The 24,184-nt window shown below is 42.3% G+C and overlaps 2 protein-coding genes across 6 annotated transcripts in view; one reads left to right on the forward strand and one right to left on the reverse strand.

Annotated features, from left to right (window-relative positions):
- The window catches only part of LOC146391788 (protein NLRC3-like), a 453,804-nt gene that overhangs the window by 303,017 nt on the left and 126,603 nt on the right, over positions 1 to 24,184 (forward strand). The gene's annotated exons all lie outside the window — the stretch shown is intronic.
- On the reverse strand, positions 43 to 24,087 carry LOC146391797 (protein NLRC3-like). Of its 5 annotated transcripts, none has more exons than XM_084915838.1 (11): positions 23,850 to 24,087; positions 22,973 to 23,104; positions 22,711 to 22,860; positions 22,485 to 22,598; positions 15,005 to 15,081; positions 13,031 to 14,885; positions 5,649 to 5,822; positions 5,102 to 5,275; positions 2,769 to 2,945; positions 1,230 to 1,403; positions 430 to 554 (listed from the first exon to the last, which is right to left on the reverse strand). In XM_084915838.1, exons 2-11 carry the CDS (start codon positions 23,059 to 23,061, stop codon positions 545 to 547), a joined length of 2,994 nt encoding a protein of 997 aa, XP_084771964.1. In that variant the 5' UTR covers positions 23,062 to 23,104; positions 23,850 to 24,087; the 3' UTR covers positions 430 to 544. The 5 variants fall into 5 exon arrangements, with proteins under 5 accessions (XP_084771974.1, XP_084771964.1, XP_084771954.1 ...); XM_084915828.1 differs by having other exon boundaries at positions 13,031 to 14,888; positions 23,850 to 24,086; XM_084915847.1 differs by lacking the exons at positions 430 to 554; positions 1,230 to 1,403 and having other exon boundaries at positions 2,256 to 2,945; positions 13,031 to 14,888; positions 23,850 to 24,085.

Genomic DNA, 24,184 nt, shown 5'->3' on the forward strand with positions numbered 1-24,184 from the left:
ATCTGTACATTTTGTAATAACCTGTAAATTGTAAATACTGTAAAACCACTGTCATTTAATGGTCGGGCATTGCACAGCTACAAGCATTTCACCTCATGTCATACTGGGTATGGTTGTGTGTGTGACAAATAAAATTTGAATTTGAAAGTCTTTCCAGGTGAGTTTGATCCAGGAGGGTCTGAAGCCAGAGTCAGACAGAGACTGTGCAGAGACTGTAGAAGGACAGAGCAGCAGCAGAGCAGTCCAGATACACTGATGATCCTCTGTCAGATCCAGAGGGACACACAGGGATGATGCTGGACTCTACATTGTGTCTGACAGTGGAGCTGTTCTCAGAGCAGTTCACTCTGCAGCACTGACAGTCATCTGCACTTCTTCTCATTCCTCTGTCAGTCACTGCTGGATGAAGCTCTCCTCTCCACCTCCCAGTAACATGGCCCAGTCAGAGCGTCTCTACACACAAGCTGCTGCTGCTTCAACCTCTCTGGATCATCAGGACACAGCTCCTCCTCTCTCAGCACACACACCGTCCTGTTTACCATCATCAGCTCCACCTGCAGAGAGAAGAAGGAAGAGCAGAGGAGATAAACGAGTGTTTCCAGAGACTCTTCATCAGCTGTCAGTCAGTGATGCAGCACATCCAGTATAAAGAGCAGCAGGGACTTCAGTGCTGGGACTGTACTAGGACTCATTGTTGCTTCACTTTTTCTAATCTTTGGATTTTTATTGAAGTTGATGAAGATGTTTTTCCCTCCTAGTTTGAGTTTGGACTTTCATTCATTAGAAGAACCTTGGTGTGTCCACTCTGAGCTCTGTAGGAACCCCAACAACAAGCCCAACAATCCAGATGGACGGTTCCAGCTGTTAACTGGAGGAATTCCATCCAAACATCTGCTCTCACTAAATTCTTCCTCACCTACAGACTGTGTTCTTCACTGCTTTAAACTTGGAAATGAACGCAGTCATTGGTCTGCGTGCTGCTTTGTTCAGAGCGCTGATTGGCTGTTGACAGCGTTTGATCAGAGCGCATTAGCCGTTACTATGGTGACCATAAAGGTCAGAAACAGGAAGTGTTTGTGTCCAATCCTGAAGCCTGTCACCTTTCTCCTCTCACAGCTTCACTGAGAAGCTGCAGCTTTACAGGAAACACTGGATCTTTGTTTCATACTGACTGTGTTTAGTACAATACTGCTGACAGCACCACCCACTCACTCCATCACTCTACTGACCTCAGAGTCTCCAGTCTGTAGTCTGGACTCTGCTGAAGATCAGACAGCTGCTTCACATCTGGATCCTTCAGGTTGTTTCCTCTCAGCTCCAGCTCTCTCAGATGGGAGGGGTTGGACTTCAGTGCTGCTGCCAGATAATCACAGCTGATCTCTGACAAACCACAGCTCCACAATCTGTATAAAGAATGAAAGATGTAAGTTTATTAGACAAAGTGTGAGCTTGAAATCATTCAGTGTTTCATCATCTGTTCAGAGCTGAAGAAGGTTCAGAATGTAGAAGTTTAGAAAATGGAAACTCCAAACAGCTGAAGCCAACAGGAAGCAGCTTCAAACAGCAAACTGTGCAGAGTTTCAGACTATATGTCCTGATGCAGCCAGTTGGATTTTGGAGATTTGAATCTCTGTTCTGTGACTAAGTCCTTGAATCATTTCTTCCAGTTGGTCCAACAAGACAGACTAAGTGTTGGACATGTGTTGTGGCTCCATTAGGGGAGCTTCTAAATGTGATGTGATGGCCCCTCTGGGTCTGTCAGGTCACAGGACTGAAGAGAGCTCAAACTGGGCACACAGTTGTTCCAGTCTGGACCAAAGACTCTATACTGGGACTGAGGGACTGCTCTGACTGCACCCACTGGGACTTTTTAAAGGCTCATGTTCTCACTTAGATCATCGATTTCTACTTACATTTCTTTCTGGGAAAAATGGGGATTACTTTGGAAACAGGAAGTATTTTCCCCAATAAGCAGCCCTGGATTAGTAAATCACTCCAACATGTTCTCAGGCAGAAGAAGCTGTCTTGTTATGAGGGAGAGAAGAAAAAGATTGAGGCACAGAAACTTGTTGAAAGAGAGATAAAGCAGCTAAAATCAGGTGTAAAAGTAAAGCAGAGGATGAGCTGAATAAAGGACACTCAAGGCTGGCTTGGAAAGGAATGAAGTCCATGGTGGGGATGCAGAACAAGGAGCAAAGATGAATGTGATGCTGAATGTGAAATGTGCTGATTTAAAGCCTTTGAAGTGCTTCAGATGATCTCTGCCCACTTCTGTCCACTCATTCATTCATGTAAGCTTTCTAATGCAGCTTTGATCTTCACAGCCTGCTTTATGAAACTCATTCTAACCCTGAATGTCAGAGTGTTCCTCCTTCTCTTTCCCATCATTCATGCTGGCAGTGGAGGAGATTTGGATGTTGGACTGTGTTTTGGATGATGTGTGTATGTTTGTGTTGGACTGCTGTCTGTAAAGCAAACGCACATTTTGCTTTGGATTTCAGTGTCAGACAGACTTTAAGGTGGAATGAAGAGTTGGAGAGTTTCACAGTGAATTATCCAGTGGAGGATTTTTCTTCTTCTTTGAAGGTTTGAAATGTGAACATTGTTCTGCTGCAGTCAATGGACTAAACCAGAGAAGAAGAAAACAGACTTTACCATGAAGATCCTCAGTGTGGATCAGTATAATATCAGCCTGATGTCTGCAGTTTAGTGTCAGCACAACTTTCACATCATATTCATCTCAGCACAACTAAAACATGCTGACTGACCTCAGAGTTTCAAGTCCACATCCTGGACTCTTCAGGAAACCACACAGATGCTTCACTCCTGAATCCTGCAGCTTGTAGTTGGAGCTCAGGTCCAGCTGTCTCAGATGGGAGGGGTTGGACTTCAGTGCTGCTGCCAGATAATCACAGCTGATCTCTGACAAACCACAGAACCTCAATCTGTATAAAGAATGAAAGATGTAAGTTTATTAGACAAAGTGTGAGCTTGAAATCATTCAGTGTTTCATCATCTGTTCAGAGCTGAAGAAGGTTCAGAATGTAGAAGTTTAGAAAATGGAAACTCCAAACAGCTGAAGCCAACAGGAAGCAGCTTCAAACAAACACAACAAGAGAAAAAACTCTGAATGTTTCACATTAAAGTCGTACATTTATCATAAAAACAGGAAAAAGACTTGAAAAAGTCATGTTTTTCCTTCCAGGAACCACAAGGCTTCACTTTTAAAGGTGAAGTGTGAAAGAAATGGACATATTTGAAGTCCAACACCTTTTTCCAGTCACATTATTAAAGCAGACAAACTACAAGCTCATTTTCATTCCAACAAGTCATCTTCTGACCTGGACTAACAACACTGGTCTCTATGTGCAGCTGGCTGTGAGACCAGTGCTCAGGGAGCGTCTACAAAGTGCAACACTGAAAGAACATCACACACTAATTTGCTTCCAGCACTTTCACACAAACATCTACTGTCATTATTGTCACCAAACTCTGTGGATCCTTTATTGCAAATTCAAATGGGATCAAATGGTCAGACAAAAGAGGGTTATGAGGAAATATGATGAAATGTTGTGTATTAGCAGCAAGTTATTGAATCATTTTCCTCAGAAACCAAACAAAATGATTGACAAACATGTTTTTACAAACTCAGTGTTGGACTTGGATCAGCAGGATAAGCTGATGTTTAAAGGCATTTGAGTCTCGCTGTATGAGAGTCCAGTTATTACTCAATATTTATGGATGATGTTCTTTCAGTGTTGCACTTTGTAGACGCTCCCTGAGCCTCACAGCCAGCTGCACATGGACCAGCTGACATTACCCAGCATTAGAGGCGGCTGTAAAAAAATGGATTTTCCTATTTAAATGGTTTTAATTTGAATAAAGCGACGTTGATTCATTCAATCCTGAATCGATGTTTAATATAAATGTATTTTGCCAGAATCTCAGGTTAAAGCTCCCAAAAGTATTTCAACAACAACCAAACAGATAAAACAGTAAATGAGAGCAGCTAAACACACAAAGATGGAAACACAGAGCGTGGATCGTTCACTCGACGGCACGTACACGGACACGCCGTCGGGGCTGAAAGTGGACAGCTCACAGATCCTGAAGCTGCAGGTTTCATCTGTCTCCAACCAAAACTGACTGAACCAGCAGCAAAAGAAGATCCAAACTACGCTTTACGTTTGATGAACATCGTCATGAATTCTCTCTGACTTTGACGTTTACTTCCTGCACAGCTCTCTCTCTCTCAGTGTACTTCAAGAACAGTTTACCTTCAAAAATCTGTTTTCTGCATTATTCACTGCTTATTACGCACCAGTCTGCTGTTGTGTTCACTGCTGTCGGCCTCCGAAAACAAAGCCTCATTTCTGCTGTTCAATACTGAAGAAATTGAAACCTTTTAAAATGATGACAGATTACAAACTCTCAGCTGTGTCTGTAATCAAACCTCTGTAACTTTGCTTCACTTCAGCAGCATCAGGTCATGTTCACATGTTGATTCATGGTTTGCTTCAGTTTTTGATCGACTGCAGAATATTTTGAAGGTTATCTGCTATAAAAAGCCAGAACAGGAAAATCTGCTTCATGTGTTTCTGTTTGATCCTCAGTGACTTTGACACAAAGGCCTCTGCTGTGATGATCACACCTCTGATCAAGTCTCACAGTGTCAGCTTTGTTTTTATACATATGGATATGTGCTGATAAATGATCAGAATTATAATATTTCCCACTGTCTGCTGTGTGCCGTGACCTTTGACCTGCTAAAGACAGTCAGCTGTGGATTATTCATTGTTGTGTCTGATACTTAGAACTGTGAGGAAGAACACTACACAGTTAATCAGGGTCCCCTCTCTCTGAATCAGGAAAGGTGGGCAGGCCGCGTGTGGGCCGCGGGCCATACGTTGAGTATCACTGTTTGAAATGTGAACATTGTTCTGCTGCAGTCAATGGACTAAACCAGAGAAGAAGAAAACAGACTTTACCATGAAGACCCTCAGTGTGGATCAGTATAATATCAGCCTGATATCTGCAGTTTAGTGTCAGCACAACTTTCACATCATATTCATCTCAGCACAACTAAAACATGCTGACTGACCTCAGAGTTTCAAGTCCACATCCTGGACTCTCCAGGAAACCACACAGATGCTTCACTCCTGGATCCTTCAGGTTGTTTCCCCACAGGTCCAGCTCTCTCAGATGGGAGGGGTTGGACTTCAGTGCTGCTGCCAGATAATCACAGCTGATCTTTGACAAACCACAGTCGATCAATCTGTATAAAGAATGAAAGATGTAAGTTTATTAGACAAAGTGTGAGCTTGAAATCATTCAGTGTTTCATCATCTGTTCAGAGCTGAAGAAGGTTCAGAATGTAGAAATTTAGAAAATGGAAACTCCAAACAGCTGAAGCCAACAGGAAGCAGCTTCAATCAAACACAACAAGAGAAAAAACTCTGAATGTTTCACATTAAAGTCGTACATTTATCATAAAAACAGGACAAAGACTTGAAAAAGTCGTGTTTTTCCTTCCAGGAACCACAAGGCTTCACTTTTAAAGGTGAAGTGTGAAAGAAATGGACATATTTGAAGTCTGCACAACTTTCACATCATATTCATCTCAGAACAACTAAAACATGCTGACTGACCTCAGAGTTTCAAGTCCAGATCCTGGACTCTCCAGGAAACCACACAGATGCTTCACTCCTGAATCTTGCAGCTTGTTGTAGCTCAGGTCCAGCTCTCTCAGATGGGAGGGGTTGGACTTCAGTGCTGCTGCCAGATAATCACAGCTGATCTCTGACAAACCACAGTCCTTCAATCTGTATAAAGAATGAAAGATGTAAGTTTATTAGACAAAGTGTGAGCTTGAAATCATTCAGTGTTTCATCATCTGTTCAGAGCTGAAGAAGGTTCAGAATGTAGAAGTTTAGAAAATGGAAACTCCAAACAGCTGAAGCCAACAGGAAGCAGCTTCAAACAAACACAACAAGAGAAAAAACTCTGAAAGTTTCACATTAAAGTTGTACATTTATCATAAAAACAGGAAAAAGACTTGAAAAAGTCGTGTTTTTCCTTCCAGGAACCACAAGGCTTCACTTTTAAAGGTGAAGTGTGAAAGAAATGGACATATTTGAAGTCCAACACCTTTTTCCAGTCACATTATTAAAGCAGACAAACTACAAGCTCATTTTCAATCCAACAAGTCATCTTCTGACCTGGACTAACAACACTGGTCTCTATGGCTGTGTCCCAATTCAGGGTCTGCACGCTTGAAGTACGCATTTTAAGTGCGATTACGTCACCGCCACGCAACCACGGCTGTCCCAATTCGAAGTGTACTTCAAATGCACCCTCCAAATGCGCCGTCGATTTCCCCAAATATCAAGCGTGGTCCGGTGCATGCTTCGTGGTCCCATATATCCCACAATTCATAGCGCGGCGGTGGGTGTGGATAATTTTGCCGCAAAATACGGCAGAAGGGAGCGGCGGCCGAAGAGTGAACTGTCAAAAGTAAGTACTGAATATGACGTCACTTATTTATGTGCGAATGTTTAATAACGAAGAGCATTAAAACATTACTGTTGGCCACATGTCGGCAAAGCTGTGTGACATTAGTGATGTTTGTACTGTCAGCGTTAACTTGATTTTAAAGCCTCTACTGCTATATATATATATATATATATATATATTACATCATAATAATCTGACAATACTATAATATTGGCCATATTATATTTACCACAGTGAGATGATTTTAGTCTCATGAACAACATTAGCTAATTGTTATTTACTAACTAATCTTTCAATGACTGTTCAGTACAGAAATGAAGCCCAACAATCATGTTTTATAGTCCTGTGGTCTCAGCCTCAGATACTCAACTAATCAAAGTGATGTCATGACAAAAATGAATGACTAACAAAACATTTTTCTCCTTCATTTCTGTCACACAAAGCTGTATGTAACGTTTCTCGCAGTTAGTATCATGGTTGCTGGGCAACCTGAACAGCGCGACGAAGGCTAGACCGTCCCATTTCACAAGCCTCTCACTTCCGCACTTCTCGTACTTAAAATACGCACCGTACGTAGTACACGTAGTGCGCGTACTTCAAGCGTGCAGACCCTGAATTGGGACACAGCCTATGTGCAGCTGGCTGTGAGACCAGTGCTCAGGGACCGTCTACAAAGTGCAACACTGAAAGAACATCACACACTAATTTGCTTCCATCATCCAACCTGAAGAGGAAACAGAGACGGCTCCCCTTCAAAGTAAAAGCTGCTCCTTTTGGACACAGTATCAAAGAAAGTCTACAGTATAACATAGAAAAGACAGAACAAAGTTTTGGTTGTTTTTAAATTGTGCAGAAATGAAACTACACTAAGCTCAATTATGTGACAGACATTTCATCCCATGTCAGTTTGGCCTCATCCTGGGCCGGATTATCCAGCACACACTCTGACCACAGGCCCAGGGGCCACGCACAGCCGGGCTCCATCCAAGAGACAGGAAACAACCAACACAATAATAAAAAGCACCATGTGATCTTCTTACATCTTCAAGACAAACATAGTAAAAACATGAGCATATTTGTTTGTTTTTTTTATGACTCAAACTTAATTAGATTTTAATATACACAAAAAACAAAAAAAACACAAAAAAAAAACAAACAAAAAAAAAACACCCCAGACCCCCCCCCCCCCCCCCCCCCCAAAAAAAAAAAAAAAAAAAACACCCAAAAAATAGCAGAATGGACATTCCCAGTAACAACAACAGAACAAATTGAGAATCAATGCATATTTCCATCCCAAAAAAAAAAAAAAAAAAGTGATGCCAACATTTCACATAGACCAGATTACAGCTATCCTATTTAGTCCGATCTTAACTACTTTAGCCGGATACGTCACTGACCTGTATGTAAAAAGTAATTAGCCCACTTATCATTATAATCGTCCAGTCTATTTAGCAGTCTATATGATAATCTTTCGTAAGCTGCCACTTGTCCCAAAGAGATATACCACTGAGAGAAGGTAGGAGTCGATGAGGCCTTCCACTCTTTCACCAGCAGCTTCCTCCCCAGCATAATCGCCGTTTGTACCCAATGAGCAAGAGAAGTGGATAAGTGACTCAAAGCTGAAGGGTCTCCTAATACATAAAGACTGTTCATAAATGGGACCCCTTGACCTACAACCTTCTCTACTACAGTGTGAATATGAATCCAATAATCTTGGACTTTGGAGCACCCCCAAAGCAAATGTAAAAGTGTGCCACTTCCTTGCTGGCATTTCCAGCATGCATCATCAGTCGCTAGACCCACCCTATGCAACCGTGAGGGTGTCCAGTATACTCTATTTAAAATCTTAAATTGAACCAATCTTGAACGTAATTTGCGTGACATTTTTTTCAGATTCCTGAGGATGCCATTCCATTCTTCCACTGTAAAGTTGAGATTTAAGTCCATTTCCCCCTTTCTTTTGAGGGACAGTGTGTTAGGATCAGAAGCTAATAAAAGCATTTTGTAATAAGCTGATGCCTCTTGTCCACGCCCAAAGGTTTTTTTTATTTCCTCCAGAAAGTCGCAGCTTAAAGGGAACTTTGCGAATGAACCACATGTATTGGCCATTAAATGTCTTAGTTGTAGATATTTCCAAAATTCCTGTCTAGGTAAATCAAATTCTTCTGCAAGTTTTCCATATGATTTAAATATACTATTTTCGTAAAGATCCCCCAACACTGTTATACCTCTCTGAAACCAGAACTTCCAAAAGAAGGGTAGTTTAGCAATAGAAAGTTTGGGGTTATACCAAATACCAGCAGATTGGTTAAGATATGGATCAAATTTGAATAATTTGGACATTCTTTTCCATACTTCTTTCAAATGAGAACGTACTGGATGTGATTGGATACGGGGGGACAAATTAGTTGATAAGCTATATAATGGTGTAAATGGCGAGCAAGCAGTACTTTCAATGGAAAACCAAGGAGGCGCTTTCTCAGGGGGTAAGAACCAATGTGCCAAATGCCGAAGAGAAAAAGCATAATGATATAAAAGTAGATTAGGCATCCCTAACCCACCTCTGTCCACTGGTTTCTGCAGTTTTCTCAGATTCAATCTAGGCTTTTTATTATTCCATATAAATGACTTACAGAGCTGGTCAAACTGTTTGGTGTATTTCAAAGGAACATGGATTGGTAGAGCCTGCAACAAATAATTGAACTTAGGTGTACATACCATTTTGATTACGTTTACCTTTCCCCACATTGAGAGATACATCTGAGACCAACGATCAATATTAATTTTCATATCGCTGAGTAAAGGTTCAAAATTTATCTTTATCAGGTCTGACAAATGAGGCGGGAAGGTGATGCCTAAATACTTAATGCCCTTCTGAGGCCAGGAAAACATACCGGTTTGAAAAAGAGACCTAGGACAATAACTAGTTAACGGAAGGGCCTCTGATTTGGTCCAATTCACCTTATAGCCAGAAATAGCTGAAAACGTATTTATTATTTCCTGCAAGGAGTTTAAAGACTTTTCTGGGTCTGATATAAAAAGCAAAATGTCATCGGCGTACAACATCAATTTATGACAGTCTCTCCCTATACTGACACCTGGAAAATTGGGCTCCCTACGAATAGCCACTGCCAACGGCTCAAGGGCCAGAGCAAAAAGAAGTGGAGAGAGGGGATCCCCCTGCCTGGTTCCTCTACCTAGTTCAAAAGAAGGCCCTATTATTCCATTTGTGAGTACTGATGCCTTGGGGTGTACATATATAAGCTGAATCCAATTAATAAAGCTTTTGGTAAAACCGAAACACTCTAAAGTAGCAAATAAATATCTCCACTCGACTCTGTCGAATGCCTTTTCGGCATCCAGCGAAATCGCAGCTATGGGAGAATGGCTGTCCTGAACCGCCCACATAATATCAATTAACCTCCTAATATTATCAGCTGAAGAGCGTGAGCTTATGAAACCAACTTGATCTACATGTACAAGAGAGGTTATTACCCGGTTTAATCGATTAGCCAGAATTTTAGATAAAATCTTACTATCATAGGAGGTTAGACTTATCGGTCTGTAGCTTTTACAGTCAGTGGGGTCCTTATCCTTCTTTAGGATAAGTGGAATGATGGCTTCAGATAGTGAAGGTGGGAGCCTACCCTCTTGAAAAGATTCGTTATAAGTGTTTAAAAGCAGTGGCGCTAGATCTTCTGGAAAGGATTTATAAAACTCAGCCGTATATCCGTCCAGGCCTGGTGCTTTATCAGAGGGCAGGTGTTTAATAACTCCCACTATTTCTTCAACGGTAATGGGAGCGTCCAAATATTTCAGTTGATCCACTGTCACCCTAGGAAGATTTAAAGATAACAAAAATTTCTTTATATCACTCTCTGAGATGCTTGATTCCGAGCTATAAAGATCTTTATAAAAATTACTAAATATTGTATTAATTTCTTTAGGTTTAAAGAAAAGACGTCCATTATTATCTTTAACAGCTGAGATCACAGCCATAGTCTCTCTCTGTTTAATATATCTCGCTAAGAGCCTTCCGGCCTTATCCCCTTCCTCGAAGTGTTTTTGTCTAGCACGAAATAGAGAAAATTCAGCTTTTTGTGACAGTATTGCATTAAATTCATATTTTAACTTGGTCAATTCATTCAAATTCAATGAAGAACAATCATTTTTAAATTTTAAATCAGCAAGTTTAATTTGACGTTCTAAATTTTGAAGTTTAGTAATATTTTCCCTCTTTTTAAATGAGGCATACTGTATTATATAGCCTCTCAGGAAAGCTTTTAGTGCTTCCCATGCTACTCCTGCTGAAGGGGCAGTAGGGACATTCGTCTCTATATACAGATTGATTTGTAATCGAAGAGACTCTCTGAATGCTGCATCTAATAAAAGGGTCGAATTAAGTCTCCATCTAGGCGTCCTAGCTGTATCATTAGATAGTAGCATGAGAAGATAAACAGGGCTATGATCTGAGAGGATTATGGTACCAATATTACTCGATACAACAGCAGGCATTAGTGATTGGGATACCAAAAAAAAATCTATCCTTGAGAAGGAGTGGTGAGGGGGGGAGAAAAAAGTATAGTCCCTTCCAGAGGGGTTTTGTAACCTCCACACATCTATGAGGCCACACGCTTCAGTCAGCCCTTTTAGGGCCCTATGAGCCCTAGAAGCATAGACTGATCTGGAACTCCGATCCAGTACCGGGTCCATAACCTCATTAAAATCCCCCCCCATAATAATAGGGTAATCCCCCATGTCAGATATTTTTTTCTCTAATTGTCCAAAAAAGGATGGATCATCTACGTTAGGAGCATATACATTAGCTAAGATGACCGCCTTCCCTTGAACTTCACACAACATTAACATCATTCTCCCAGCGTCATCCTTACTCTTTTGGATACATTTAAACTGTAAATGTTTACCAATCAAAGTGGCCACTCCTCTGCTTTTACTAGTACCACTGGCTGCCCCTACATATCCCACCCAACCCACGCATAGCGTCTGAGAATCTTGAGGCAACAGGTGGGTCTCTTGAACAAATGCAATATCACACTTCTTAGATTTTATAAAGGACAATATTTTGTTTTTCTTAATGGGATTATTGAGGCCCTTGACGTTCCAGCAAACATGAGCATATTTGTTTCCTGATAAAATGATGTGACAGGTAGAACAGAGTAAAGTGGTGGTGTTACAGCCTTTCTCCCCTCTGCTGCCGAGGCTGTTAGTCTCTCCCAAACTCAGCTACAGGACTTCCAAATGAATGAAAGCAGCAGAAGTGGCTTTACAAATGAAAGAGGAAGAGGAGAAGAAGAGGAGAGGGAGGCCACCCTGACCATCACTCCAGCTGAAAACATCACACTTCCATTAAAGTTGGTGAGAAAATGTTGAGCAGGATGAGCTGCTGGCTAATCTGGAGGCTGTAGCAGCAGCTCACAGTCACTGTGGATTTCCACTCATGAAAAAGCTCTGGCTGCTTCATTTCTCATCTCATATCAGAGACTTTAAAGCTTCACTGAAGCTGTACTGTGATGCTTCCATATTCCAGTGAGGCCTCCATAATGATTTCAGCTGTTCTGTACACACACTGTGTGCCCTGTATGGCTCAAAGTCTCTGCAGCCTGTTTTTATCTGCTATCTTCAGATCTTCATCATCCTCATTCACATCCCTCACACACTCTACAGCCTCATCAGCACTGACTTCATCTTCATTGACTGATGGAGCACAACATGAACCTGTGGAGGCTGAAACACTGTCCTGTCAAACATCTCCCCGTCACCACTCCACTTCTGTCAGTCTTTAAATGAACCCTGCTCAAGTCTGTCACTTCTGTTTGGAGCCAAAAGGAAAAACTGTTGTTCAGTCGTTTGGAAAGACAACATTTCTGAAAGCACTCAAACTTCTTCACATTTGTCTTCAGACACATCCTGAACATTTAGGAACTAAAGAAAGTTTCAAACATCAATCAAAGACCTGAAATATAGAAAAAAAACAACAGCCGCAGTCAGTGAACTCACCCCAGAGTCTCCAGCTGACAGTTTGGACTCTCCAGTCCAGCACACAGAAGCTTCACTGTTTGTCTGACTATCAGTGAAAGAAGCAGTGAGGAGGATGGAGAGAGAGAGAGGACAGAGGGTGAAGTTAGAAACACTAAAAGGATTTTTCATGGATTTCATGGATGATTTGAGTGATTTCCAGCAGGACACTTAAACATGTCAGTGGACGTCCTAAAGAACATATTCACTGATATGAAACGTGTCACTGAACAGGATTAATATCAGTGGAAACATGGTGGAAACAGCTGTGACTGCATGGATGTGACACACTTCAAATCTGTTCTCCACTCTTGGATTTGGGATCCATGGAGCTGCTGCTGAGTCTGTACAATAAAGGAATGGTGTGGAAGGTTGCAGCGTACGGACACAAACACTTTGTGGTTACAATCTGATTTTATTTTCAAAATTAAACTACTAACCTACACTGATCAATGATGTTAATGATCACATCTGGACTCACCGAGCCTTTCTGCAGTTCCTCACAGCTGGAATCAGTCTCTGTTGTCCCCGCTCTGATGTTTTGTACTTCAGCAGGTCCAACTCATCCAGAACCTCCTCTGACATCTGCAGCATGAAGGCCAGAGCTGAGCACTGGATCTCAGAGAGTTTCTTCTTTGATCTGTTCTCTGACTTCAGGAACTCTTGGATCTCCTGAAATAATGAGAGGTGGTTCATCTCCATCAGACAGTGGAAGATGTTGATGCTTCTGTCAGGAGAGATTTCATCACTGTTCATCTCCTTCAGGTTGTTGATGACTCTCTGGATGGTTCCTGGACTGATCTCTGTCTGACCCAGCAGACCTACTAAGAGTCTCTGGTTGGACTCCAGACAGAGGCCATGAAGGAAGCGAACAAACAGGTCCAGGTGGCCATTTCCACTCTGGAGGGATTTCTCCATGGCTTTAGTCAAAAAGACATCCATTGATGTGAAGCTATAAGACTTGAACATGTTCTTAAAAAAAGATCTGTTCTTGTGTTCTTCTCGGAAATTCCCATCTACCATCAAATCTCCTAGAAAACCTTCTACCACCTCTCTCTTCCTGTTGGTGTGACAGTGGAACATGTAGACTGCAGCCAGAAACTCCTGAATGCTCAGATGAACAAAGCAGTAGACTGGTTTCTGGAAGATCACACACTCTCTTTTGAAGATCTCTGTACAAACTCCTGAGTACACCGAGGCCTCTGTCACATCCAGACCACACTGCTCCAGGTCATCTTTGTAGAACATGATGTTTCCTTTCTCCAGATGTTCAAACGCCAGCCTCCCCAGCTTCAGAAGAACTTCCCTGTCAGCCTCCGTCAGCTCCTGTGGACTCGTCTCATGTCCCTCATGGTACTTGTTCTTCTTCCTCTTTGTCTGAACCAGCAGGAAGTGTGAGTACATGTCAGTCAGGGTCTTGGGCAGCTCTCCTCTCTGCTCTGTAGTCAACATGTGCTCCAGAACTGTAGCAGTGATCCAGCAGAAGGCTGGGATACTACACATGATATGGAGACTCCTGCATGTCTTCATGTGGGAGATGATTCTGCTGGACAGCTCGTCGTCACTGAATCTCCTCCTGAAGTACTCCTCCTTCTGGGCGTCAGTGAAGCCTCGTACTTCTGTTAGCCTGTCAACACATGTAGGAGGGATCTGATTGGCTGCTGCAGGTCGGGAAGTTATCCAGACGAGAGCCGAGGGAAGCAGATTCCCCTGGATGAGGTTTGTCAGCAGCTGGCTGACTGATGACTTCTGTGTGACATCAGACAGCAGCTTCCTGTTGGTGAAATCCAATGAAAGTCTGCTTTCATCCAGGCCGTCAAAGATGAACAAAAGCTGAGAGACAGCCAGCTTCTCTGCTGTGACCTTCTGTAATGTTGGATGGAAAACAAGGAGCAGCTCCAGAAGACTGTACTGCTCATCTCTGATCAGGTTCAGCTCCCTGAATGAAAGCAGAACCACCACACTGACATGTTGGTTCTCCAAGCCCTCTGCCCAGTCCAGAGTGAACTTCTGCACTGAGAAGGTTTTTCCAACACCAGCCACGCCGTTGGTCAGAACCACTCTGATGGGTCTCTGTTGGTCAGGTAAGGCTTTAAAGATGTCCTGGCACCTGATTGGAGCGTCATGGAGAGCGTCCTTCTTGGAAGCTGTCTCCAGCTGCCTCACCTCATGTTGGGTATGAACCTCTTCACTCTGTCCTTCTGTGATGTAGAGCTCAGTGTAGATCCTGTTGAGGAGGGTTCTACTTCCTGTTTCATCACTTCCTTCAGTCACACGTTCACATCTCCTCCTCAGACTGATCTTATGTTCATCTAAAACCTCCTGCAGACCAACATCTGCTGAAAGAAAGAAAAACAATGAGACTAAAGAGAAAGAAAACTCTTCAATGTCTGAACAACACAAGAAGTCCAGTTTTCAGAAATGAGTCCATCAGCAGACAGATGTTCAGTCTTACTTTGTACACAGCTGCTCTGACTGGCTGTCTGCAGTCCAGCTCTGCTTCTGGATCTTTCTCCACACTGTGCAGAAGCTCTGATGGTGACACAGAAAAGTCAAAGTGGAGATACTTCTGTACACCTTTGATTAGACTCATTATAAAAAGGAAAAAAGTTTTAACACAGTCATGTTTCCAGTTCACTGACTTACATTTATTCCATGGACACTCACTCTAACCTGAACCACAGCTACAACCCAACATTGTTGAGGCCTCATCTCCTCCTTTCCTGACTGTAGAGGTTAAATATGCAACAACCAACAAATAAAAGAATTTGGTTCATTTCAAAGAAATTCACACGGTGACCAAGTAAAGTAACCGTAGTAAAGGAGACAACATCCCGTTGATGGTGGGATTATTTGAAAGATTTGCTTTAGTCACGTCACCAAATGCAGTTGAACCACCCGTGGATCCATGTTTGACCATCCTACCACTCTGAGCTCTGCTTTTTAATCATTTTATTATTATCATCATTCATTTATTCATTCTTTGGAGGGGGGCTATTTCCTAATGCCGCCCTAATAAGGTGATGTTCAAGGGGAAATATAACAGAAACTCTTTCAGTGTTATTCATTAATAAATTAACAGATAAACTGTGAAGAAGAAACAAACTGAGATTTAAAGGAGAGAGTGAGAAACTTGATCATCCATCCTCATAATACATGTTTATCAGTATCTGCTGTGACCATACTGCAGTAATAACTACAAGTCTACATTTCTGTGACTGCTGATCAATCACAGCAGGAATCTGAGCTCATCTCTGCACACAGAGCAGCTTCAGCTCTGGGATAAACTGCTCGCTTCACGTCCTTCTCAGCTCACACACACTCATCCTGATATTTTCCTTTAACCCTCTACAGCATAGCGTTACCCTGAGGCAACAAACCACATTTTCATGCCTTACACTGGCCCTTCAAAAAAAAAAAAACTTTTTTTTTTCAAATAATGCTACCAGACACATCTCTTTCCAATAAAATGATGAGTTGAAGGTGGTGTGACTTTCATTTTGGTGGGGGAGGACCCCTTTCTGCAAGCTGCACTACATGAGGGACATCTCCATTAGGAGGCAAGATAAAGATCACTATTTTACATGTTTATAGTGAAATAAATGTATATTAAAAAATACTTGTATGTGCATGAATATGTTAAAAAGCATATTTGATTGTTTGTTCTACTTTTGTAAATTTATTTATACAGTAAAACTGTTCATTTTCATTCGTTGCCTCAAGGCAACACTGCGCAGTTAGCCCAAAATTTTTCAGGCATTATAATACATTTGCATGTGAGTGTAGAGATGTGTTTGTGTGCATTTATATGATCATAGTCAATGTTTTTTACTTTACAATCTACTCATAATTACAGGACATGGATGTAAATACCTTTTATGGAAGGAAACCAAGGGAATGTGCACTTTCTGTCCTCAGAAATGAGGACAGTGAGCTTTCAGGGAGTGACATTGAAGTAGAGGAGTGGATCCCTGAATGAGGTTTGGGGGGATACTTAGGAGCTCAGGGGTCAGTTGGTAAAGTAACTGTGTCTGTGTGTGTGTGTTAGTGCCCACATAGCAAGCAGGTCTGGCCAGGATCTGGTATCAAGTCGGCACTGCTGGCCGACTTCTGGCATGATAAGACGTATGTCATCAGGCCTGGCATAGATGGCACTGTCTATGTGATGGCATGCCATATCTGGCTTGATTGTGGCTTGGTTTATGTGGCCCAGGCCTACAGAAAACAGGTCTGGCCCAGATCTGGCATCAAGCTGGCACTTCTGACTGACTGGTGTTTTGGCAGAGTGTATGCCAACCAGATGTGTGCCAGGTCTGGCAATGACGCCACTGTTTATGCGATGGCATGCTATATCTCAGGTGGTAGAGTAGGTTACAAACTGATAGGAAGGTTAGTGGTTCGATCCCTGGCTCCTCCAGTCTGCATGTCAAGAGTGTGAATGTGTATGAATGTAGTTAGGAAGCACTCAGTTAAGCAAAAGTGGGTGAATGTGGCATGTTGTATAGAGCAGTTTGAGCAATCTGAGAGAGTAGAAAAGCGCTATATAAAAATCAGTCCATTCACTGTCTGAACAGAGTTTCGGCATGTTACTTTTGCACTGTTTTGCATGTTCTGGCACATGTTGTTATTGCATGGCTTGATTAAGGTACACATTAGGCTGACATCTGGGGCCAGAGCTGAAACCGTTCTGGGCCAGCACAGGGCCAGCAGTGTGTCTACAACTGGCCCGTGGCTGCACATCACCTACAGATGGCCCACATACCGCAATGAATGACGGCCCTTTGGTGGCCCAGATCAGGTTTGCCAGAGGTAATCCACACATGGGCCAGCACAGGACCACCAGTGTGTCTAAAACTGGCCTTGTGCTGGCCCATGTGTGGGCCACCTCTGGCAAACCAGGTCTGGGCCACCAAAGGGCCGTCATTCTTTGCGTTATGTGGGCCATGTGTAAGCACATTGTGTGGGCCAGATCCATGCCATACCAATTTTACTGTGTGTGTGTGTGGACGTGTATTACTTATTATTGTGGGGACACAAATTTGTTTACACACTCCCATTGTGAGGTCTCGCCTACTTTATGGGGACAAATTGCAAGGTAAATCATTTAATTTTAGGGTGAAGGCTTGAGTCAGGGTTAGGGTAAGGTTCAGGCAGGGACTTGTGATGGGTAGAGTCAGGATAAGTCTCCAGGAAATGAATTTAAGTTAATGTAATGTCCCCAAAAGTGATGGAAACACAACGTGTGTGTGTGTGTGTGTGTGTGTGTGTGTGTGTGTGTGCGCGTGCACGGGGTTAGGGTTAAATGTTGGATGTATTTTGGTGTTTTATTGTTCTGTGAAATGTTTGCATTGTTTATTTGTTGTTTATTTATTTGTTCATCCTTGTTGTACTAATACAACTTATTATAGAATAACTTGGCATTTTACTACCCTTGTCGCACAGTGTTGCCTTGAAGCAACAAACCAATATCTGTTTGGGGGGGGGGCAGGGTGTCAAATTTTATGATTGATATATTATTAGGGACCTAAAGCTCCCCCAAAATAGGGAGAAATATTTTTTTCCCAAAGAAATAAAAAGTCATGCCATCAAACACCATTTGATGGTGTTACGTCCCCCCGAAGGGGTCTAGGCATGCGAGTGAGGGGAGCAGTAACAAATGGGTCCAGAACAGAATGAAAGGAGAACAGATAGGTGTTTTTAGTAAACAAAATAGTCTTTATTACAGATAATCTTAACATAAAGAGCCGGCAACGCCGTTTTACCAATAACACTTGGAAAAAGGAAAAACGTTGCAACAAAAAAACACAACAACAAAACAAAAAACTCCACACCACAAGGAGGCACTTCCAGGGGCCCAGAAGCTCACCCTGTCACTAGCAGCAGCTAGCTTTACTGCTGCCGAGGCCCACAAGCCCACACTACTCACGTGAAGCAGCTACAGTGCACACTGCTTCCACAACTCCACACTATAGGATCTCTCCCGACACCTTCGACACACAATGTGGGAACACCAGAGGAAAACCACCCTCTCACATCCAGTTCATCCCCAGCTTATATGACCTCAGAGAGGTGATTGCTGACTGGGCCCAGGTGGTAAATGAGGCCAATGAGCAGTAGTGATGTGTCGGTTGCGAACGAAATGGCTCTTAGAGCCGGATCTTTGACGTGAACGACGCGAGTCGGCTCCTTATCGCGAGCCGTGGGTTTTTTTTTTTTTCTTCTCTCACCTTCTCTCTCGCACTTTTTGCCGCTTCACTCCGCATGCGAGCCTTGTGCTTTGCGCTGGGAAGAGGGGGGAGGGGCAGTAGTTACACTCGCAGTAGCACAGGAACAGAGCGGGAGGGAGAGAGAGAGAAAGAGAGCCAGGGACAACAACGTCACATTAGAAAGGTATAGTAATCATCCACAACTATTTTCAGTTGCAGATGATAAAGGATTCAGAAAGTTTATTCATGCAGGCCTATATGACAGAGAATATGCATCTTCTTTTTGTTTTCATATTTTAATTTATATTTAATTGTGTTGTGGTTTGCAGCGTTTTGTGTTGTTTCATTTTAAATTTGTTTAAAAGGAAAAAGCTGAAAATTTAAATAGTTAAAAGTTGAACTGTGACTAGTTGGTTTTTGTATTATATGATTTATTTATTACATTTTATGTGGAGTGAATAAATAAAAGTATATTCACGGTGGCCCTTAGAGACAAAGCACTTACAAACTCCAAAACACGTAAAAACTGAGAAGCACGTAAAAACTCCAAAACATGTACAAAACACAACAGAAGTGCTCCAGAATGCTACACCCAGCATTGAGCTTTTGTTACCTAGTGGCTACACAAGCCAGCAAGTACCAACGACCGGATTTGGTGTGTGGTAGTAGCAGGTAAATGAACTTTTTTTTTTAAATTATTTGAATATATATGAGTGCTTGTGTAGAAATACACAAACAATACACATATGCTTTCAATTGTGTAATTTAAGTGATCTAGGTAGCTCTGTTTTGGAAGTTCAGTTAACGCTAGAAATGTGTTTTGGAGTTTGTACGTGTTTTGTCTCTAGGGGCCACCATAAATATTTATATATAAACATATATAAATAAAACCACTTTTTTTTTTTACATTAGTAATTCCTTTTGTGCATAATTTCATATTATTGTTAATAATAAATTAATTAAAGCAACAAAACAACCTGAAGAGCCGGTTCGGAGCCGGAAGAGCCGGTTCGGAGCTGGATGAGCCGGCTCTTTTTAGTGAGCCGAGCCGAAAGAGCCGGATCTCTAAAAAGAGCCGGAAATCCCATCACTAATGAGCAGCAGCTGTGTCCTGGGGAGAGAGAAGAGCACGAGAGAGACAGAGGGGTGGAGCAAGAGAGGAAGAGGCGGAGAGAAAACACCACACCCACACAAGGGCACACAAGGTCCAGCTAGGCCATAACAGATGGTATAATTCATCTGAGTTTACACTTTATCTGCATAAATACAGAAAAACAGACCCAAACACCATAAACCATCAGTTTCACCATGTAGAATATATTGTTGTTTCCTTGCTTTTAATTCAGAGAAAAACTCTGATTTTGATTTTCTCTGTTCTCTTTGCCACAGCCCATCCCAGCAGCAGCTGAAGCAGCTGACTGTCACAACACTGAATAACACTTTAGGAGGAACGTCTTGATGCATTCTCAATCATCCAGGAAATTAAATCTCCAAAAGTTGATTCTGTTCATCTGGACGTAGAGTAAATGTGGTTATCCCAGCTGGACTTTTGTCAAAGCTAAAAAGGCACCTAAAGAAAGCTCCAGACGATCCAGGAGAGAAGGACAACCGCTGCCTAAGAGAAAACCCCTACCCTAACGTGTCAGGAGTAATGGAGCAGTTGAGATGCATTTTTTCTAAACACCGGGTCTCTGTGGCTTTTAAACCTCAAAACACGCTGCGCCAAAAATTGGTCCTCCCCAAGGATCGGGTCCCCCGACACAAACAGAGTAACATAGTGTACGCTGATAAGTGCAGGAGGATTGCCAGGATTTATACATCGGGGAAACCAAACAACCTCTGGCTACAACACAGAAGAGCCACCTCGTCAGGCCAGGACTCTGCAGTCTATTTACACCTACAGGCCAGTGGACACTCTTTCAATGATGAGGATGTTCACATCCTGGACAGGGAGGAACGCTGGTTGGAGGGCGGAGTCAAGGAGGCCATTTACGTGAAAAGGGAAAGACCATCTCTGAATGGAGGAGGGGGCCTAAGGGTACATCTGTCACCATCTTACAATGCTGTGATTGCAGCCATTCCCCAACTCTCTGTGAATGGGACTCATGACCATTGATCAGTGGTTGTTGATCAGTGGTCATGAGAATTTGCATAAGATTAAGGAACTGACCTCCCAGCCCATTGTTCCTTCAGTGGGCTGGTTTCAGTCATTATGCAAATGTCCTGTTTATAAGATTGAAACCTGCAGTCAGCTGAGACTGAAGGAGTCACCTGGATGAGGGATGAAACGTTTCTCCCACAAAACGCTACGAACAGATGAACAGAATCAACTTTTGGAGAAAGTTGAATCAGTATTTCAGCTTTAAGAGGGTATTTTAACACAAACATCAGTCCTTCTACTTAAGTATGTTTGACACTTTGTTTACGCCTAAATTAACTTTACTGTTAACGAGTTTCCATGTTTCTGTAATCCACCAGTGTGCTCATGCTTTTTTAAGTGAAAACATATTTTTAATGATCAAATATAATTATTTTTGTTATTTGTGGATTTTAAATGTCCTTGACAGAGACAGATGATAATCATTATCCTGCACTGTGGTCTCAGGTTTGGTCGAGCTAGCACAAAGAATGGCTGGCTATGTTGAACTTCCTCCTGGGATCTACACTAAGAAGTGGGTCCAACATTAGCAGGGTCTCTTTCCTTTATCTGGATTCACTTTAGCATTCACAGTCACGTGAAGCTTGTTATTAACTCGATAAGTCAACCCAGGGTTTCAGCTGAGCGTTCACATGAAACACATGGTGTTGGCAGCATCTGATCAATCATATTCATGGAGACGTGTATCAGCAACAGAGCAGCTGAGTTTGCAGAAGGAAGTCAAACTAAACCACAGGAACAATATGAGGAGATTACACACATAATAAAATACTAGCAGTAACACAGCTGCTGCAGACAAATCAGTCGTGTGATCGTGTGTGAGAGGAGAAGGACTGTAAAGGAGTTTGGTGTTAAAAGCTCTGTATGAATGTGGGAGCATTTGAAGGGCTTTAAAAAGGCCGATATAAAATAAAAGGCAGCAAAATTGCTGACTGTGAAAGTCACCAGACTTATCAGAGCTCTGTGATTAAGACCTGTAAGAACACCTATTTGTACTTGTTGGCATTATATCAAACACACACGTATATTAAGCCTTTGTTTGAACTCTGGTTGAATTTGTTACTTTCAGACTGTGAAACATCACAGAGGCTGCAGCTGCAGATCTTTTTTTTCACCTGGAAATTTACTTTAAATGTTAGATGGAAAATGTATTGCTCAGTTTAACCAAAGTAAGAACAAGAATCCATAAACCTTCATAAAGACAAACATCTCCCCAGAACATTGAGCTGCTGAAGTGTCACTGAAGGGAAAAACTATTTGTCCTCCTCCATCCAGCAACACCTGAAACACCTGAGTGGAAGCTCCTCCCTACACTGTGTTTGAAGCAAAGCACAAAGGAGACACCTGCTGGAGCAGCTGGAGTCCTACAGACACTCAGCCTCTTCACTACCCAAACACCTCCTACAACATCCACTCTTTCCACTCTGACTGCTGTGTTTGTGGAAACACTCCAACACACACTGCTTCACATACCAACATAGAAATGTGTGTGAAAAAGAGCTGAGCTGATATTAAACATGAGGATTTATTCATAAATACAGAGTCAGAAACAACATCTAGACACACATTACCTCTCAGCAGCAGAAGAACAGCCTTTAAAGTTTATATCAAAATCCTTCGACTCGTTGCTCTTTAAAGACACACAGCTGGGTTCAGGTCCAGGAGATTCTGGCCTCTTATTGATCCTAAAAGCAAAACAATAAATGTAACAGCTTCATGAGACAGGAAGGAAAAACTGGAAATATTAAATTAAAGACATGATGAACCACCTGAAACTCATAAAAATAATGTACTTACTCTTTGTCACATAACAGTCTATTGTTAAAGTTTACAACAATATTCTTCGACACGTTGCTCTTTAAGGAAACACAGCTGGGTTCAGGTCCAGGTTCTGGATCAGTTTTAGGGTTATGTCCAGCTGAGCCTGGTACGCCCCACAGCTCTGGGCTTTAAAACAACACACACAGAGGTATGAGTGTGAATAATGATGGAGCAGTGATGTGAGTGCTGAGCTGTGACCTGGAGAAGAGTCATGGACAGTTAGAGATGGTCATCTCACCTCTGAGCTTTGGTCTGGCTCTCATGTTCCCCACACAGAGTGCTTTTAGAGGGAGGGACTCCCTCCTCTCTGTCCTCACACTGATCCATGCTGCTCAGTTCACATCAGCTCACACACACTTTCTACCTTCACCTGCAGAGGAAACACAAATCATTCATGTGCACATCAACTGAAATCCTCCTTTCCATCATGTGTGCTGTCCAAATATCTGCTGAATGCAGTCAGACAGCAGTGTGAGGCAGAGGAAGCTGCCATCAGCTGCTCTACTTCTACTATCAGTCCACTAGATGGAGCCATGAAGCACACATGATGCATTCACTGACACACACTGATTCACTGTGACTGGAAGTTTAAGTACATTAAGCCTCCACTCATCTACATTGTACTTACAACCCATTGCCCCCCATCTTCCACCCCCATCAACCTCCTGGGGCCAGGAATGACTGGAACTGAATTGGAAACGGGCGTAATCAAGCATAAATATGTTATTCTTATCCAACCTGTCTGCCTGGACACGGTTTGCTGACCAATCATGGAGCCTATGATTCGCTTGGACAACAACTTCATGAATGTGGAAATGAAACTGAGTGTCAGCTGAGTGTCGAGCAGAAGAGGAGTCAGAGAAAAGTGACAGAGCTGCTGACTTTACAAAGAAAGCTAAAACCATGTTGAAGAGATTAAACAGATAATACAAGCTAACAACAACAACACAGCTGCTGCAGACAAAACACATGTATGAGTGTGTGACAGGAAAAGCACTGAACAGAAGTTTACTATTAAAAATGCAGCATGTTGTAAAAAGTTTGGTCAGTGAGACTGAAAAATAGCTGCATAAGTTACTATTATGAACAAACCCCTATAAGAACCCTGATATTACCTGAATAAGATCAAATCCTGATACGTACTGCAGACCTTGGTAAGAGATACGGTCCAACTGGAATATAAACCTTTGGTGTGTTTAATCCAGTCCGTCTCTGAGTAACTCCACTCCTCTGCTTTCTGTTGGAAGAGAGACAAAAGTTCGTAGCACGATCCTTTTCCTCAGAGGCCTGTGTTGAATTTATATTACATCTATGATAAAAATAATTCACAAAGTCTGCTCTGCCCTCCCTGCAGTCTCTGTGAGCTCTGCAGAGTGATTATAAAGACCTGGAGCTCAGAGTTTCAAGTGTGAGCCACGCCTGCCACCCGTTATCTGCCAAGCTTGCGCTT

Source organism: Perissodus microlepis, chromosome 3 (assembly GCF_051167445.1).
Source record: "Perissodus microlepis isolate ML-2025 ecotype Zambia chromosome 3, ASM5116744v1, whole genome shotgun sequence".
Taxonomy (NCBI): Eukaryota; Metazoa; Chordata; class Actinopteri; order Cichliformes; family Cichlidae; genus Perissodus; species Perissodus microlepis.